Consider the following 20,626-nt stretch of genomic DNA (forward strand, 5'->3'; position numbering starts at 1 on the left):
GTATTAGAAAGTGATGCTCTTCAGAGGCAGGCTCTTAATTACAGCCTTTCTTTGTCCTCTTCTGGCATTGTAAACAGTCATAAAAGAATTTTAATAATATGCAAGTGTTATATTGCTATGATATTTTAACTTTTCCTTTTTTGTGACTAAAGATGGCTCAAGGATCAGGTTTAAGATGCTTAAAAACCAAATTTTATGACACTTCCTTTCATGTAAGATGTGCATGCATAACATCCCCATGAAGCAATTGTAAATCTATGGTAAATTTTAAAATCTGATGCAGTGAGCATTCCAAGACTTAAGGTTTTTTGTGGAAGCAGCACATATCAATGACTTTAAATGAATTCTGATTTTTAACGTTATTCAGGTGCAGTCTGATAGACACATTGTGTCTTGCAAGAAGTTCAGAATGACTCTTTGAGAACTGTATGAGACTTGGTCCCTATTCTAGTAAGAAGGAGAGAGAAGACCAGGGCAATTGCGACCTTGAACAGGTCAGAATTACATCATCACAGGTTTTTCTCATTAATACACACCTTTTGTGCACTTCATTAATAGATCTCATTTACAGACAAGGCATTCAGTTTAAGCCATGCATTTTCCATTCAAGAGCAGTTGACTTTAATACACAGAGTAATAGTCATAAGTAAATTAGTTGATTATCAGACAGATGAGACTCTTCTTAAAACCTGCCCCTTTGGTAGCATGGCAAAGTACTAGAGACCCTTGAATCCTGATCTCTCCCTGTTCTTTCTAAAAAAACCCCCAAACTTGAAAATTTAAAGATCCATTTCCACATAGAAAAAAACAGCACCAAAAAACCAACAAAAACTCCACCCAACAATACAAATAATCTTGACTTAGACATCCTGGTTACGACTGACTCTAATGAGCAGAGATCTTGCAACAAATTATGCTGTCACTGTAAGATTTGTATGCTAGGAGTTTTGAAAAATGCTAAAACAAATAAAAATGACTTAGAAAAATTGCTTTCAAGCATCTGGTTAGAGTCTTACATAAACTACTCATCATCTTGCATTTTTTATGTAAGAGTATCTTAAGAAAATCCCCCATAAAACAAAAACAAACAAAAAAAGCCCCAAACTGTGAAGCTAACAATGAACAAGATGAAGTGGGGGGAAGCAAAAGACTCTGAAACAATGAATGCAAAAAGTACATAAGTTGATGTGGGACATTCTTCTAATATACACATCAATTATGTTTATACCAACATAGATATTTACCATCCATTGAAGATATGCTTTTGAAATGCCCAGCAAAGCAGTAATTTTGTTCTTTGGAATATCAGTGTATTTCAAAGCTAATTTTCTTCCCAGATTAAGAGTCAAATTATTGTGAGAGGAAAAATCAGGAAATTATTTACACTTGATAGAGTTTAAACTGGTTATGGTACTTGGTTATTTATTTACTAGTAAACAGAAGGAAAATGAATCATGATGTAAATGTACTGTTTAATTTGGCATAGGCCTAATGAGAATTTGAAACTCTTGAGGCTTCCTCTTTCCTACACATTCAGTTATTTTCGTGAATCTCCTTATCTCATGTATACTGTCATGTATAACATTTACTTTAATAAGTATAGAAAAATGCATTATTTAGCTGATATATCCTGTCTCAGGACTATTTTAAACTATTAATAAAGTGAATCTCAAAATGTGGATTTTGGTGGGGTTTTTTTTGGTATTTATATTTTCCCCAGCATGTTTGAGTTTTACAGATGGCTCATATTTCATTCATCCCTCAGAAGTAGCCCTTGAAGCCAAAGGAGTAGCTGGCTAATCTTTTCCAGAGTCAGTACTTGGCATTTATTTTCATCTGTTGTGTAAAAAAAACAAACCAATAACAAAAATCTCATGCAAAACCAAACTGCGAACAAAAACGCCCAAAACCTTAACCTGATATGACCTTGGTTCCTCAGTGCATGATTATTTAGCATCAATCTCACGCATTCTTTTGCTGTGAGGTAGAAGTGCAATAAAAACTCAAATGCCTTCTTGCAAAGTAGTGAAATTGAAGTAACTGTAGAAAGAAAATGCACTTCTGAACAGTAGGAAGTCTGGATTTTGCTAGGGCTATGCTTTTTTATCAGCTCGCTGGGGTGAGTCTGTTTCTTAAAACAAATTATTTGAGGACACTCGGTAAGAGAAACCTGACTTTAAAATGCTCGCAAGTCATTTTGGAAGACTTACTGCATTCTGAAACATTGCTAACATACAATTCTGGATCACAATATTTGCCTTTCTCCTTAATGATGGTTTTGGGTTTAATGACCAAACACTCCACATATTATGCTGGAGTGGTGTTGTCAAACTCCATAGTAATCGAACAACTGAAAAATACATCTGTATGTTCCCAATCTTTATTTTCTGAACAGTATTTAATTGGAAAATACAATTATGGTCAAAAAACTTCTTTGACGTGTTGCCATGATGTTTCATTGCTGAAGTAGGAACATGGAAAGGTAGGATTTTAATGTAAAAAGTTTCTTATCTAATATGATGTGTGGCTTATTTCAGAATCATTTTACTATTTTTTCACTTTTCAGTGTGGTAAAATTCTCTGCTAACATTCAAGATTTTCTGCATGAGAGTTCTATAAGTTGATATCAAAATTTATACTCCTTTCTTTCTATAAACTTTTATTTTAAGAATAGGATATTGAATTTTACTCTGCATTATGGTTTCTGCATATTTTTATTTTTGCTTTGTCCAAGGACATGGAAAAGGCCTTTGATCTTTGCAACTCACCTCAGAGATAAATGTCTAAGACTAAACTATTTCCAGACCTGATTGTATAGGGATTGTATTTACTCAGAGCAGGTTGGTTAATAATACATTCACCAGAACTGTGCTGGAGTGTAAAATGTTTAAACACTGAAAGTTCACATTCAGCTGTCATCGAGCACAAATATATCAGATTACTCTGTTACTCTTTGGTGCTCTGCACACTTTCCCATTTGTTCCATATCTCCAAATGAAGTGTAGTGCTTGGACATGTCATACATGTTTGAAAGACCTGCTGGGGACCAAGCTCACAGATGGGCATCTCAAACTCCAGGATAGCTTTATTAAGTGAAGCAGATCTATGAATGAACAGATATCAATGAAATGTGATCAGACAATGTGAAACAAACTCCTGGAGTAAAGGCTGTCACTCTGCAACCTTGTGCTTGAAGTGCAAGCCATGTTTCAGCCTGGCTGCTCTCATACATCTAGAGAGCATACATTTGAACACAGCAGTGATAACCTGCCAACAGGAACTTCTGCTCAGTTATTTTCACAAAGAGTTTGAGGAGCAAGAAGACAGGCAGCACATCCTAAATGTTAGTGAATGTACTGCTGTAAAACATGGGGATAGCCTGGTCCCTGTTGCAGTGGAGGCTCCTATAGGGAGAATATTGCACACTGGAAATATTCCAGAATAAGACTAGCTCACTTGCAGTACATCTAACTCTGTAGCTATTTTTCTGCTTGATTTTGCCATTTGTTTGTTTGTTCCAACTAATTCGTAAGCAAATATCCTTGTATATCTAAAGTATGGTTTAACTTAGGTGTTAGTTGCACCTAAGATTTCAGGTGTTGTGTAGAATTGTGTGTAGAAACAAATGCACCAATTGATTGCTTCTTTTTAATATAATATGTTTACTTGTATTTGTGTATATGCAAGTTCATAGCAGGAGACATTACAGTAACAGGTTGCTGATTCCTGCAAACAAAACACTTATTGTATCTTCCAAATTCAAAAATCACTTACGTAACATTCAGAAAACAACTCCATTTTCTTATCTGCATTAAAGCATAACTGGTATGGGAACTTAGAAATACCATTGATTGGTTTTCTGCATCAGAGGAGTCTTAACATTGGCAGCCTTGAGACTGAGTGCATCAAGGATCTCTGCACTCTTTAAGAACTGTGCAACAGTTCACCACTTCAGGTGCTGTAGTGGCTGTTTGGGGTTTTCCATTTCTTTGAGGAAAAGGTAGTGTAGGATATGATGCTGTGCTTTTTCAAAGACTTTTACAGTAATCACATAATTCTGTTTTTGAAAATACCTTAGTACCCAGGTTCACTGGAAACAGTGGCAGATGAGAGATGTTTAAAATTACAAAGGTCTTGATATTTTCTAAAGCAAATGTTTTTAGGAAGTTTATAAATACATTCTCAGCATGGCAGGGTTGAACCAGCCTCAGGTGCAGGGCAGGAGGCAGCTGGCAGAAAGAAGCTTTAATCTCAAAGCAGTGATATGTGAGTCTAGGAAGAATCTTGGGAATGTACTCTTTTGAGGACATTAGGTAAGAAGTGTTTTAGACCTGCAACCAGAAGTATACTCTGATGGCTGATTTGTACTGTTTCAAGAAAACTGGGCCTTCTCACAATACACCTTCTGTTTTGATTACTGACATCTATTTTAGGTTGCCTATTTTTCCCCCTGCTTTGTTTAAAGTTTATTCCAAATTTTAATTTCAAATTTTCTCATTTTGTGCTGTTAGCAAATGCATAGTTATTTAAGTAATTAGATTTATTCCTGTAACAAGAACAATAATACTGAACTTTCATTTTTTATTTACTTAACATAAAAAGCTTTAACTTTCTTATGCATTAAATACTGTTTAAATGGTCTTTTTCTTCAGTTTACATTTTCTTTCTCAATCTTTTATATGCTTTTTCAAAATTTGACAATGAAATTCTTACTGACACCAGAAAGAAAACTGCTAGTTGTTGAATATCCCAGGGTGAAAGACTTGCCAGCTTTCTTGGACCTCTTTCTGTTCCAGTCTTGTCCTGAATTCACTTTGTAAGCCCATTAACCTGTCAGTTGTGGTACCAGTCAATATTTGGCAGTGCACCATGCTGAAAGTTTTAGCTAGAACTTCTCTGACTGCATCTTCTGTTGAAAAAATTTATTGATACTGATTTATATACTTTTGTTAGATTTGGGGGGGGTTTTTTGTCTGTTTGTGTTGTTGTTTTTTTTTTTTTAACCTTTTCAATGTGTTGTGCAATATTGTTGTTCTTAAATATTTTAGTGAGCTCTTGGAAGAGCTCCAAACCTGACTAAATAATGTATACTGTGCGTGTTCACGTAGAGCCTGGTGGAAATGTCACGGTATCAAAGTCATCTCTTGTTTTTACCAGGATGCAGCTAATAGGAAACAGCAAAATGGCAACTGTTTCAGTGTAAAAGCACCCCAAAGAGTTTAATTGATACTTTATTGTTTTAAATACTATATGAGGGGGTTGAGTAAGTTGTACGTCAGACATATATTATTCTACACTGGAAAAAGGGGGCTGAAATGTAAACTTTGAGGCCTGCAAGTTTCAAAGAGTGGATTAATAAAATAATTATCCTCTCAAGATCCTTTCTAGTGTAGGTAACTTCTCTTGATACTCTTTTTTTTTTTTCTTGTATGTTAGTGTGAACTGCAGAAGCTCTTGTTCTGCCCAGTAAACAATCAAGGGAAAACATTCATCTGGGAACCGAATACTGTTGTCAGTGAGGCCACTAATATTTTATTGAATATTCTTTTGATGGAACACTAAACATAAGTAAATGAAAGGATAATTTATTCCAGATAAATGTTGGGGTTTTTTTCCTGTGTAAATATAGTTCTGCTAAATACCAGCATGTGGGCATAGCCATCATATGCTTGCTTCTGTTGAAAAATAAATCATGGTAAGCAATGCCATGTCTTGCCTACTATGCCCGTGCCTGCTTACTCCTCTGTGTAAGAAATCTTCTCAGCCATCCAGCCCTTCCTAATACAGGTACAGAGTTGGCGCTTCTGAGGAGAATTGCTTTATTTCTTGCTATTTGGTTTTGGGTTTTTTTTTCTGTAATTGATCTGACAAAAGAGAGATGTGGGTTCAACATCTGAGAACTGAGCAATGCCATTTGGTATGGTTGGCATTTTTGTTGGAACGACTGAAAAATTATCTCCTTTAAGAAGCTGGAACTATTTTATCAATGTTATAAAACTGTGTGGTACAGTAACTCCCAACTTTTAAACATCAGTAGGAAATGAGTGAAGACAGAGCAACCCTTGATGGGAAGTGGGAATGGGAGAGAAGCAACAGGAACTGTATCCCTGCACAGAGTACTGTGTCCCTGTGTGATTTAGGGCAAGCATTTTAAGGACTCAATCCTTTCCCGTGTCTTGGGTACATTGGAGGCATCCTTGTGTTTCCTTGTGACTGTATCACCCCAGAGGAGATGCATTCTTCAATCCTTTAATACAGGGAAGGTTAAGTATTCCCTCCCTTCTCCCCTAGGAAATACAGAAGATCCAAGCTGCAAAGCAAATATGGTGTTCATCCTGATTTTTATCTTTCATAATTTGGGAGGAGACAATATCTGGTATTTTCAGAAAATGGGAGAAAAATACAGTTTTTCACAGAACTGGCTTTACCAATTGCCCTCTCTACCATTAATTCATGCTAGAGATTTCCTCTAGCCTGGATTTTATGCAGAAGTTAAAATATAATTTGCCTAAATTGGTTTTGTTAGTCTTGTCTGACCCAATATGTCATTGAATGACAATGCTAGAGGATTAAAAAAATATTAAAGTCTTCATGGCATCTAACCCAGGTGTTTCAGGAGTCCATTTGGAATTTCACTTTATTTTTGTGTGGATTACAAGACTAAAGGAATGCTTACAGTGAGGCTCATTCTCTCATCATTCAGAGGCAGTATAGTGTTTATTGTTTGGGTTTGGTAGTAATGAATGTTAAGAAGATTTGGTACAAATATGAGTAAATACAGAGTATCAGAATTACTTAACACCCAAGAGCTTTGCAATGAGAGAAAATGAAGATTCATTGTTTGAAGTGTTTATTGTTTGAAATAATGATAAATACCATATGCTATCTAGATCTGATTTACATTGATTCTATTTGTAGCCTGCAAATTGTTGCACTGTCGTCATCGTTCACAAAGGCACTGAAATTAAATTCAAACCAGTTACAGCTCCTGGATGACTTAATTATCTGGCTTCTGTAAATTGGTGTAACTCCACATACATTGATAGATATACTTTAAGGTGAAGCTGTTGGAATTTTGTCCCAATGTGTCCAGTCTCCAGCTCATCAGCTTTAAATAGGAACTTTTCGTAGTGTTTTAGATCATTTAAAACCTTGTTTAGCCTTATACACCTAATTAAACTTCTTACCTTTGTTGTATGAAATAAACTACTTGTTTTAACTATTTTTAAAGTATTTAGTGTCATATGTAATTCAAAATGCAAACAACTCCAAATAACAGGAATCTCTTTAAACTGCCTGCTCCATCTTTTAAATATCCCTTCAGTTCTGCTTATTCTTTGAGAGAGAATTGCTACTAAAGATGTCTAAAGAAGAGAGATCAAGAAAACTTTAATGACCTGTGGGGTGCAACTTCAAAAGAATCCACAGCAGCCCAACTCCTTTGTGGTGTAAATGCATTTCTAGCCTCATAAACAAGGGTGACATACATTTTCATTATGGTAGTAGAAAGTTAATTTATTTGTTGGAATTGTGATCTTGAAATCTTGTACATAATAAAGTTGTCCAGTGTGCACAATATGCAGGAAACAGCAAACTTCAATTAATTCCTAGATAAAATTAGCATGCATTGCTCTTCAAGGATTTGTCTTTGTTTTGTTTCTCTAATCAAAACTTCAGTTAATTTCAGCTGTGTTCTCTGCCTCCCCCGTGTTAGTTCCATTGTCTTGATTTGCATCATTTGTGGCAGCTGGCTTCTTGTCAATCTGTAGTTTGGACACTTACAAACAGCAAAGTAATGGGAGGAAAAGGAATCCCGGTAGTTCTTCTTGATAGTTGTGAAAGCCTCTAAACATAGAAGTGAATGTTGCTGATTCTTGTCAGAGATGAGAAGTGTAACATGGAGAAGGAGGCAGATCATGCTTCACACTTACTGAACCAGTAGTTATCTCTAGAAATAAGAGTTGGTCACTTATCTGTGCCTTTCCTTTCCTAGTCCTTCCTGTCATTTGTTATGAAGTTAAACTAGTAAAAAATAGCAATTAAAAAAAAATAGTATTAGATGTGGGGGTTTTTATAGGATGCATGGCCTTAATGCATCACAAGATGCAGATGCATCCTAAATATTACTTTCTTTTCCCTTTACCACAGTTTAAAAACCTAACCAAAACTACTTGAATTCATTCTGTTACAATTTATGAACAAGTTTTCTTCCTATAAAGAGAAACCAAGTGACCCTTTTACAGTCAAGCAACTAGTACAACAACAGGAGCATATTGTCCAGACGGTGCTCATAGACACAGACTGTCAAAGTACATGCAGTGTTTAGACCTTGGCTTGTGTTTTTGGCAACAGAAAGTATCTTAGTCTTTTGTCAAATTGCACTGTGCTAAATTCCCTTTTTTTCTTAATAGCCATTAGTAATAGTTAGGAAATTAGGACTGCTTTGAGTATTTTGCTCCACTTATATTGTTCTTTTCAAAAAGCCAAGACCACAAAACAGCACTGGAGCCGCACTAGTTACTGTGATGGGGAAATAGGCAAAGCAAGTGGACGTGAGGGAGTTATGCATTATAAACCTGAAGGAAGCATGCTCTACTTACAGTGAAATAGTCCATGGAAATTATGGGCTAGTTCAGTCTAATTTATTTGCTATCTTCTATTGCTTATTTTCCCCATTTTTGTTTTTTTCTTGAACAAATAGGTATGATTTCCTTGCCTATCAATTCAAGATATGTATCATCTCTGACTTTCTGATGTTTTTTGCCGTCTTTAGCTGAGCTATCTCATGTAGTTCATCTTTTCAATAGTGTGCAAATCATGAAAGAAGGTAATACCTTGCCTAGCTCTTCAGAGAATATTGAATTTGGTTAGATACAGTGTCTGTTTTGTAGCAATAGCTTTCCTCATTTTCCAAACCGTATTGTTAGCACAGTTTAAGAGCTCAGTCCAGCATTATTCCAAGGTCATTTTGAAAGTCCTGCTGTGATTCTGATTCTTTTGTATTTGTCTCCACTTTTGAGCTGAATATGAAATTTAGTGGTTTAGCTTTTGAATAGGAAATTTAATTTACAACTTGTCAGTTCGTTTACAAAGCGGATACCACTCTGAAGGATTCTCCTAAATATATATGAGGCTTTTGTCTTTTATTCTCTGTTCATTTCTTTGTTCCTGTGAAGCATGGAATTATAAAAATCACTTCACAAATTGAAGTTCATAGTTGTCACTGCTGCCTGTATCCTCCAGGCCTTTTAGGCAGTGCCAGCTAGGTGGGCCAGCAGATGGGTGGTAGATGCACATGCTGGGTATCCAGCCAAGAATCTTTTGTCTTCCCTGGGTATCCCTGCCCTTTGTTGGCCCACAGAGCTCCAGTTCATTGAAAAAAGCTGAGTAACAGTTTGTAGAAATGCGAGGATTTTTCTTTTTCTGTTCTTTTTTTTTTGTTTTGGTACAAGGCCTCTTAAGTTTCATCATGTTACTTTCTATACATATTTCCAGGTACACGTTTATGGTGAGTGGGGTGTGTCTAATCTGTGAAATGTTTGTCATGAATCAACTGTCATGGCCTGTGAAATGAGTGTTTAGCTTGCAAGGTAATTGATACCCTTTAATCCTGTATCAAATGAATAGTCCAAAATGACTGAGAGTCTGCAGGACAGCAGGTCATAGCATGAGTTAGAATTATTAAATGCATTTGGAGTTGTCTCAAACTGTAATAATGACAGTATATCAACCAAGAAAACTTTGGATACATTAAAGTCACTCAAAATATTCAGTCCCAAATGAGGTCTTGCTTTGAATCTTTAGCTTTAACAGCTGAGATTTGCTTTGGAAATTCTACATAAGAGAAGCTAAACTTTTTCTTGATTAAATGTCAACATTTTCCTTCTTTTTGAATGTGATCCAAGTCCGAATAAACCTGTTCTTTGTCTTCAAGAGAAGTCTGCTCAGTAGTTTTGTGGGCTAGATAATCTGGTTGAGACTGGCAGACTTGTGAAGCTACTACTATAGAAAATCAAATTGAGACATAATGGCACTTAGCTACACACAAATATTTTTGGGAAATTTTAAAGCATGGCATGATAGCATGGAGTTTACAATTCTTTCATCACTTTGTACTTCCCCTGGAGTCCATGGATATTTTGCTCTTGTGGTTTTAATGGCCAAACAAACTTGCTAACATGAATGGAAGTTCTGAGAGATGTATTAATAAATGAGAGACATAATAATAAAATGACTGGTTTATGTATGGAAGCAGATTCTGTGGAATTTAAAACTTGTAGAAAGGAAATGCACATTAATATATTTTGCTTCTGCAGGCTTAGTGTATTCTTAGCATGTGATTTCACAGATCCTTAATATTTTTAAATACAGGTAATGAATTTGGACATCCAGAATGGCTTGACTTCCCCAGAATAGGGAATAATGAGAGCTACCACTATGCCAGAAGACAGTTTAATCTTACTGAGGATGATCTTCTTCGCTATAAATTCCTAAATGCCTTTGATAGAGATATGAATAAATTGGAGGAAAGATTTGGCTGGCTTGCATCTCCCCAGGTAAGCTGTATATACAAAGTGGTAAGTTTTAGTCACCAGTTGAGTACATGTGTAGAGTAACAACATTCCCAAATTTGCATGCTGAAATTTTAAACACTATAGTGCGCTGTGTAATGCCTCATCATGTATTTCAAGTTGTCAAAACATGGCACTGAAATATCTTCCACAGATAATAGAAACCTGAAACAGTCTTGTTTTAGCTTCATAGCATGGTCTTTTCCTATTATTTTTCCTATTTTTATTTAGTATCTTTGGATTGGATAAAGCAGACTATAAAATTGTCCGTAATCCGATCCAAGAATTGCTTTCAAAAAGAATAAATTGTTCTGACACTACACTTTATAAAGACAATTACTCCATTTCTGAGGAAAAACTCTCAATAGAATCTAGTGTAAGTTATAGTTTCCCAGTTCTCAGCCTGCCACTTCTGTATTTGCATTTTTTACACTAGTATCACACTGTAATTCTTATGAAAGAAGCTAAATTATTATCATTTCTCAGTATTTAATTATTTCATACTAGTCATAATCCACTTTAGAAATTTTTTTTAAAAATTGATATCTACTTATTTATTAATGGCTTGAGCAAATAGAACAAAGGTGGTATGTGCAGCTGTTTAATGTGGCTTATCAAACCTGGTTCTTACACAGATTTCTAAAACACAACCAAAAAAACCACATCCAGTGCTTCATTTTCCAAGTTAATAACAGTGTATGTGATGCAGATCCCCATAACAAGTAGGTTGAAGATTTCATTTGACAAAAAGAAATCCATTTTTTACTAAAGGAAAGTGTGATGGAAAGACCATGTTACCAGTCTTTGAGCAAGAATTTTTCAAGTGCTCTGTGCTGAACAGGGTTCTACCTCCTTAATTTTACGTTGCCTTATAAAAAGTAAGCTAGAGTTTAGTAATCAAAAACTTTATATGACATTTCATAGATAAACGATTTCATTTTGGATGTTAATTCCTTTATCTCTGTCACTTGAATATTTACCTATATTCCTTGAAATGAGGTACAGAAGCAGTGGGGTTTTTCTTGGTTTTGTTAATTTAGTTAGAAATGAAATATTTTAAGGTGTTGATTTGTTTTTTTCCCCTAGGCCTATGTGAGTGAAAAGCATGAATCCAATAAGGTCATAGCATTTGAGAGAGCAGGTCTCATTTTTATTTTCAACTTCCATCCATACCAAAGTTATGTGGACTACAGAGTGGGTATTGAAACACCAGGAAAATATCCTTTTCTATACTGTTTTGCTTGTGAGGAAAATTTTAGAAGTTGAAAGCTGATCTTATTTCTTTTTTTTCTAATATGAATACAACCTGTAGTTAAAAGGTAAGAAATCACTTATTTGTCACCAATATAATCTTGCTTTAATTCTTTGTGTAGAGCAAAAAGATAATTCAGAAATCTGTTTCCTTCATAAGAGATAAGTTCGTAGAAAGCAAAAGTAAAAAATTGCAATATAAAGGCTTGTGATGCTTTGTTTTTTTGGAATTCTGTTGAGGTATGAAAAAGCAAGTAACTCCCACTTCCTAAATAAACTACAGACAGCCACTACAGTGGGATGATTCTGTGCATGGAGTCACACAGGAAAGTGCATTAGTGAAAACCTTCTTCAGGAAGTTTGTATTTGTACATTTCTACTTTAAAACTGGGTGGACTGAGAATGTGCTCTTAGATCAGCTGAGCAGTAAATGAATACTCAAATAATTGGTTGGTTTTGCATTTGTGTCCAAATTCTGAGTGTTGAGGGAGATTCCAAAAATTAAAGCTGATTTTCAGGAGGAATTTTAGTTGCCCAAATTCAGTTTCTTTCTTTGCCAAACACAGCTTAGTGACTTGTACTGTGACAGTTTAAAGCGCTGATGGTTTAAAGTTCCAGTTTTAGCCTACTCTTTATTTATCAGCCATTCTGGGTAATTCTGCATTTCAGTTGCTTTAGTTCAGTCACGGAATCGTAGAATAGTTTGGGTTGGAAGGGACTTTTTAAACACCATCTTGTCCCTGCAGTGAGCAGGGCTATCTTCAACTAGATCAGGTTGCTTGTCCAGCCTGACCTTGAATGTATTCAGGAATGGAGCATCCACCACCTCCCTGAGCAACCTGTTCCAGTGTTTATCCACCCTCAGTGTAAAACAATTCTTTCTTATATTTAGTCTGAATTGACCCTCCTTCAGTTTAAAACCATTCCCCTTTGTCCTAGCACAACAGGCCCTGATAAAAGGTTTGTCCCCAGCTTTCTTCTGGGCCCCGTTCAGGTACTGGAAAGCTGCAGTAAGGTCTCCCCAGAGCCTTCTCTTCTTCAGGCTGAACAACCTCAACTCTTTAAGTCTTCACAGCCCTCTAATCACGTTCATGGCCTTCTCTGGACTCTCTCTAACAGGTTCATGTCTTTCCTATCTTGAGGATCCCAGAGCTGCACACAGTACTTTGTGGGAGGGAGAGCTCACCAGAGAAGAGCAGAGAAGCTATTTAGTATCTAGGGGAATTTCCTTATCTATTTTCTTTAAATATGTTGAGGTGTTTTAATGTTGATTAGGGTTTTTTCCTAACTTCTCTCCTGCTATTAGAACCATGAATTTTATGTATAGTTTTTTAATGGAACCATTTAACCTAAGACTTCAAAAAAGTATGTCCTATTACTAGGACGTATGGTACCTTGCTAATAAATCCTCAGAACAACTTCTCCACTTGAAAAGGAATTCTTTATGATCTCTTTGAAACTTGGACATGAAGAGGAAGTACCTAAAAGCAAAAGTTTGTTGTTAGTCAGTTTGTTTCTTTTGATAAGTTAGTGGACTTTTAATTTGATACCCTTTGCTGTTATAAGCCAGAAGAGACAAATTGCTGTAATATATTGATTAAATGGTTTTTAATTAAACATTTTTCTGAATGATACTGGGAATTGTGGGAAATGGGATGATCCTTTCACTGCTTAGGTTTGAGTTTGTTTTGTGGATTGAACTAGTCAAATGAGTGCATACAGCACTTGTCATTAAATTTGCCTTTATTAAGGACAGCTTTGGCCTATCAGTATATTGTAGTGATATATAAGCTTCTTTTATATAGAGCTTCTCAGATATGTTAACAGGTATGTTAAAGGTACAGAGCTTCCTGCCTGGCCTGCATTTTTGTAGGGAGTCCTCTGTTCTGAACTCACTGAAATTGTCATTCTTCTTTCAGCTGTTCTGTGTTCATAGGCTGTTAGCATAACAAAGGTAATTCTACTTTTATAAGAGAAGTTGTAGGCAATAGACATTAGAGTTCTGCTGGTCCCACCTGGTTTGGAAAGTCTTTCTGTGGATATTCAGCCAGTCAATGTCTATATGAAAAGTCACAGTCGGTTTGGGGTCAGTTTTTCCTTCCTCCTTATACTTCAGTCTTCACTCTTGACTTATTTTCCTTGACATTCAGTTGCTGTGTTGTACGACTTGTTCTCCTAAGATTCTGTACCTTGGTGTGAGGAATTCAAGGAATGAGACCTTAATTTTATGTGTGAGCATGGGAGTCCATAAATGCTGAGCAGTATGAATTGCTGCTAGCTTATCTCTGTTTGTATTTTGACATTTGATGTTGTCATATACTCCTAAAGCAGGAAAAAAATGACATGGGAAAGAGTGCTTTCTTCGTTTTACATGTTGCCATTTTTGCATAGCATGTATTGCAAAGCATTGTAGTCCCAGACTGAATGAATACCAGAGTGGCATGAATTTAGGGTTCATAAGGACATTCAGGTACTCATCTTTTCTCTCTGTTGAGCAGTGACAGGGTCTGAGGGGATGGTATGAAGCTGTGTCAGATTTAGATTGGATATTAGGAAAAGGTTCTTTACCCAGAGGGTGGTTGGTCACTGGACCAGGCTCCCCAGGGCAGTGGTCACAGCACCAAACCTGACAGAGATCAGGAGCATTTGGACAGTGCTTTCAGGCAAGTGTGATTCTTGGGGCTGTCCTGTGCTGGACCAGGAGCTGTACTTGGATCCTAGTGTCTCTCTTCCAACTCAGGATATTCTGTGATTTGAAGTCAGAGTTGTCCATAAGCAAACAGCTAGATTCAACCTGAGGAATCACAAATATTGTCATCAAAGTGCTGCAAAAGCATACTTTTAAAAAAAATCCCCACATTAATTCAGGCTCTCTGACATTTACAGCGTGCACCTCGAGCTTCTAATGAACAAGGAAGGTCATTTAAATGAGTCAGTGGCATGCGAGTGCTGGAGGCAAAGACGCCGCTTTGAAGTGCGGTTGTGTAACTGTCCCTGCCTGGTAGAATTCTGGCACGTTGAGACAAAGGACTTAATTTAGGATCAGTCAAATACTGAATTCCATCAAGGTAGTTGATACTTAAGGTTAATAGGTGTGAATAAGAAATATAGCATACTAATGTGGGAATGCATCTTTGATCTGCATGGGAGAAGACGGAGTCTGTGTAAGTATCAGAGTGGTATATTCTAGTGCCCGATTTCTGAGTCATGTGAAGGAAAAAGAAAAAAACATTTCTGTGCTTATGCTGGAATTTTACTTCATAAATTATGCTCTTTCAGAAGCCTTTTCATGAGAAAGGCAGCTTGAACTAACAAATTATTTCTGCCTAATTTGCTTCAGTTTTGAGGTAGCTGAATAATCAACATCTAGGTCAGCTGTCTCTAGTTTTCTGGTTGTAGATAAAACTTTGAATGTTAACAGGAAAACCATTCATAAGTTTCTGATTTTATGTTTTTAATACTACCTAGGCCTTTCTGTGGGATAGTTCTTGGATTCCAAGGCCAGTCTGCAGTGAAAATTCAATATGGAAACCTTCTTTCCTCTATTCAAAAGGAACATGGCTGAAAGGATGGAGAAATAACAGAAAAGGGGCTTAAAGATTTCGGAAACGACTCCTTTTCCTTCCTTGAGATTCCACACTTGATTTTGTTAAATAATTTTTCGTCTGTGTTGGAAGTCTCATTAAAATGAAGCTATATGTATGTATTCCCCCCCTTTTTTAACAAAGTTTGTTATCTTGGCTTAAAAGTAAATCTGCATTTTATGTTTATAATCACCAAGCAACATGAATTGATGTATTTCTAAATTTACATGTGGTTTAAACAAAAATCATATTTGGCTGAAGCAAAAAGGGACAGTACTGCCTCCCTCTCAGTACTTGTGCATGTGTCGAGTGCTTAAATGGCTTCAACTGTCATTGAAATATCCTGAGCTTAATTTTATCAGGCCAAGGTGTTTAACTTCATTACCAAATTTAGCCAAATACTCTCCATATGCTTTTTGTCACTTCTAGGTTGAATCCTGAGTCTTCAAAATTAACAGTGTGTGGAGAGGAGCAACAGTGGTACCCTTCATCTTGAAATTATTTATGCTAGTTTTTCAGTGAAATTCAAGAATTATTAAAAACAAAATGGCCAAATCACTTTAGACTCTATCACCCCCACAAGCACCACTTTGATTCTTTTATCAGCAGTAAGTGTTGGAAAAAATACGAATTATCCTATTGTATGATTTGCATTTACTTTGCAAATGTGTCACTAAACATGTAGAAGATTAAATTTAAAAATTGTGTTAAAGTATGTATTTCAAAACATTGTGAAAGCACAGTAATTCAGTAATTAATATGGTAGATAATGTGTCAGTTTTTCCATTTTCGGCTCTATCTATACAAGGGTTCATTGCTTTTGCTGCTCTCCTCCCTTGTAGTGGGTAGGAAGTTTAGTTGGAGCACCAAACTGAACAGAAATCAGTTTGGTTTTTTCAGGTTTTTTTTTTCCAGTGAGAATACAGGCTAGTATTTCCAACACTGTCACTAAAACAAAAGAGACCTCACTGCATAAAAAAATCCTTCTATTATGTACTTAGTTAAAATGTACATCTGTTGTTTAACATTTTTGTGAAAGTAATCTTCAGAGAACTAGATGCCTGAAAAATTCTGAAATGTGAAAACTGACTTTTTTGTGAGGCTTTAAGTTGGAAGGCAAATGCACATGTTTACCAAACCAGTTATTTTTCCCAGCCAAATATCTAATTTGTTAAGATCTTAAAATTCTTTTGTGACCCCATTATTCAGGATCTGGTTAACAGTATTTACACAAAATAGGCTATATATGTGTGAAGACATGGTGATATTAACTTCAGCAGTGCTCTCTGGCAATACAGACGTAATTTTATGAATTGTTTTTAAAACAGCATGGCCATAACGATGGCATTTGCTGTAAATAGTTTTAAGGGAATCATTAAACATGTAAGGACTTTCAACAACATTGATAACTTATTAAATGTAATGTGTAGTGTAGATCACAGATGCAAGCCGTGAAATGCTCCATGGAGACATTCTCCTGCCATGTTAATAAAAAATGTAGTGGAACAGTAGCAGACATTGCTGCTGCTGAAAGGACACTGAAGAGTGACTAGATCTTGTATTTTTGTGGCTTTGCTTGTTGTACATGACAACAAATGGATGGTAATTTGAACGTGTTTATAAGATAAAGGAGGGGAGAGGTGTGTGTGGTGTGCACATGAAGGCCTTTGAGGACTGAAGCTGGCAAAGTATAATTTTCCAAATTTTTTTTTTTTTTTTTAATAAGGAAAGATAACAAGCATGAGGATCTTTGGGCACCTGCCCTGTAGAACTCAACAACTAGCTTGGCAGTTTTGGACCATTCCTTCATTTTGCTGCAAACACTTGTGGGGAAGGGATTAGTTACCATTCGTGGTTTGGGAGATAATTGACAGCTTTGCTCTTTTCCTCATGTGCATTTACTTTTCTTCATTGCAATCTTCTAGACTGAAGTGTCTCAGAGGAAATTTGTGGTTACTTCTGTGTGATGTCATGCTTCAGCCTTCCTTGTCACTAGAGATTTCAATCAATAAGGCTGGTGGTTGGGAAATTTTCCAGCTCATCTGATGGAACTGTGTAAAGAGACTTGAAAACAATTCTGTTTATATCACAATCCTTCAGGTTTTGAGCAGGCCTGTTTTCAAAAGGTTGAGCAAACACAGAAGCCCAAGAACAGCTTGAGAACCACTGACTTTTTTGAAAGAGTGTTGCTTCACTCATCCCTAATCCTATTAAATACAAGCTCTAGGAAAATAAGATTCTTCCACAGCTTAGAATAGAGGAAGCAGATTGTGGGTTATAGAGCACTGTTATTTCCCTCTCTTTTTTGGGTGGTGGGCAATGGGGATTGCTTTCTGTTGTAATTTCAGGAGGGAAAAAGATGCTTTAATTATGTCCAATCAAGAAAATACAAGGTACTGAAATAATAAAAAAATTAAAATATTCTATTTGGTTTTGTCTCATATAAGAAAAAATTGACTTTTGAACATGAGTTAGATCTCTATTTCCCCATTTATTTCCTTATGTTTTCTGACTTTATTGTTTCAACTTTATCTTTTATTTTTCACTTAATCAGTTAGAATCCTTTTAAGTAACTACAGGTATTCCAACTCATTGCTACACTTTGTTAAATAATTCAACCCATTTTAACAACTCCAGTCAGAATGTTTGTCTCTTAAAAAGACTTCTCTTAGAATATATTCTTTCTTTTGTTCCTCTGTGCTGTAATAATTCAAACTTTTTTTTTCAGAAGACTCTCAAAGGAGTTGTGGGGTTTTCTTCTGTAAAATTACATGCTTTTCTCATTGACACTTGGTCAGATTCTGACAGACTGTAAAATATTGCTAAATACCGATGGATTTTGATGGTCACAATTATGTTACTTCTTAAATGCAATTCAAATGCATCCTTTTGTTTAGTGGTACATTTTTAGTCTAGTTTGTCACCTGAAGTGCTGTGCATATCTGATGTAATGTAATAAACTTATTATTCATGGCAGATTGCAGAAGACACTGGCAGGTACTCTCTTTCATAGGAGTCACTATGCTAAAGTTAAATTTTCAGGACAAAACTTCATATGACTTCTATGTGTTCTGAATGGTTTTCCACTCTTAGGTTTGTTATGATTTTTGCTTTATATTGAATATATCAGCATGCTTCCATTCCTGCAGTTCTAGATTTTTTGCTTTGATTTCTTTCCTGTTTAAGAGTAATTTGGCACAGTTCCTTAACAGTTGCCTTTAAGTATAAAATCCTTCTGGATTCTGATGCTGGAGAATATGGAGGGCATCAAAGGCTGGACCACAATACAGAGTACTTCTCTGAAGAATATCCTCACAATTATCGACCTAATTCAATTATGGTAAGTAAATTGTTTGGGGTGTTTGTTTGTTTGGAGGGGGTTTGTTTGCTTTTTTAAATTCTACTTTAATCTGTGTAAGTCTTGCAATTCTTTGGGCAAATATGGAGTCTATTTTAGTATCTGGGAGAGGGGGAAATTTTAATTTATTTCCTGAAATTAACCTTTGTCTAAATACAGTAGAGATAATAACATTATGATTTGATTTTAACCAATAATGTTAACTAATTTTTCTCTTTCAACCTTACTTTTATATTTCCATGCACTTTTGCAGTGTCTGGCGCACAGTGTTCCTTGCCAACATGCATGAAAACCTACTAATATGCTTTTGAGTTACTATTCTTGATATTATAATTTGCTTTATATTCATGTCTGAGAAACTCCATCTTCATGCTTGCTTTGTTTGAAGCTCTGCAGAAACTGAATCTTGGTTTGCTGTCTTAAAATCATGTGCTTAACTCTAAGAATTACAGCAAATCATGCATTTGCCAACTAGCTTTTTCCGACTCAGTTTACAGAAAAACTTTGCCAAATGGAACAGAATTTCTCTGTTCACATCAAGAATTTCAAAGATCTCTAAAGTGGTATGAGTAATGGACAAAGACTTTCCAACAAATCACCTGAGATGAATTGGGAGACATATCCTTGCATACAATTTCTGTTAGCTGAGGTGGTCACTAATAAAACTCTACCTTTCTTAATTGCTCTTGAAATCAGAATCATTACAATTAGCAATTTGAATACTATATTTTCCCCATTCTTTATGTATACATATATATGTGCACATATTTCCCATTCTTTATGCATTCACATATGTCTGTATGCTCACAAGCACAAGAAAATAAGATTCAAAAAGGCTGAGAATTAAGGCAAGAGTTCACTGAAAAAATTCTCGAAACACTTATATTGCTGAGTAGATTTTTATACTTAAAACATTTGTGTGGGTGAGGGGTATGTGTCTCTATGCACAGGTGTATTGGTACACATGAACACCTGCAAATAAGTTACACTTGTAACCTTAAGAGCCTGCAAAATGGAGCATTTGCACTGATTTGTGTGGGCCACTCCTCTTCCATGGCAGAACGGAACATGAATTTCTAATGTCACATCTAAACTTTTCTCATGAGATCTAAACTCCTGAGAATGATTGTCACTTCTAATCTCTCCCTCTCTTTCTTTCACTGTATCCAGAGTATTGGCATTTCTTTCATTTGCCTGATTTAAAATAATTTCATTACATAAAAAATTTTTGCGCTTTCGTTGTGCTTGATGTAAAGGATCTTAGGAATGGTTTTTTGTGGGGTTTTTTTTAAAGTATCTGCATGTGACAATGTCCTCATAATGTGGGTAAGTATTTGTGCTAATTTGAAATGAAAGGTCTAGGATTTCATTCCTGAAGGTTATGTAGCAAAGTAATGCTTCCAGAATTCTTGCTTCGTGTGCCCAATTCAAATACATTGCCTAGGTGATTGGAGAGTATCTTAATTATCTATCACTAACTTTTGCAAGCCAACTAACTGTAATTCGGAATGTATATTTCACATTTGGTCCGTTTGATGGTGAGTGCAAGCCATCCAAGGCAGAAAAAAGAATGACAGAATGTGAAGCTGCTGTTTGTTAGGAGCATGTGGAAGATAAGGCATGTGGCAAACACAGCAGCAAATGCACTTGTGCAGCATAAGCTGTGGCATGGCAATGGCACCTCTAGGTAAGAAAGAAACCCAGCAGCGTGGGTCAGGTAAACTTTCTCTCACGTCCTTCATATTCACAATTCACAGACCACCTTCAGCCAACCCCCCAGAGGATGCCCCATGCACCAAATAAAGGTAAAATACCAGTGAAAGGACACCGAGTAAAAGTAACTGGGGAAAAAAACCTGGAAA

The 20,626-nt window shown here is 36.0% G+C and overlaps 1 protein-coding gene across 2 annotated transcripts in view; it reads left to right on the top strand.

The window, feature by feature from the left end:
- GBE1 (1,4-alpha-glucan branching enzyme 1) overlaps window positions 1–20,626 on the top strand; it is a 143,417-nt gene that overhangs the window by 113,025 nt on the left and 9,766 nt on the right. The window contains exons 13-16 of one of the 2 annotated variants that reach the window (XM_039556091.1): window positions 10,372–10,556; window positions 11,658–11,788; window positions 18,629–18,746; window positions 20,522–20,569. In XM_039556091.1, coding sequence (XP_039412025.1) covers window positions 10,372–10,556; window positions 11,658–11,788; window positions 18,629–18,746; window positions 20,522–20,569 — 482 coding nt within the window. The remainder of the gene's footprint in view (window positions 1–10,371; window positions 10,557–11,657; window positions 11,789–18,628; window positions 18,747–20,521; window positions 20,570–20,626) is intronic. The other variant, XM_039556094.1, reaches the window with a different exon arrangement.

This window comes from Corvus cornix, chromosome 1 (genome assembly GCF_000738735.6).
Source record: "Corvus cornix cornix isolate S_Up_H32 chromosome 1, ASM73873v5, whole genome shotgun sequence".
Taxonomy (NCBI): domain Eukaryota; kingdom Metazoa; phylum Chordata; class Aves; order Passeriformes; family Corvidae; genus Corvus; species Corvus cornix.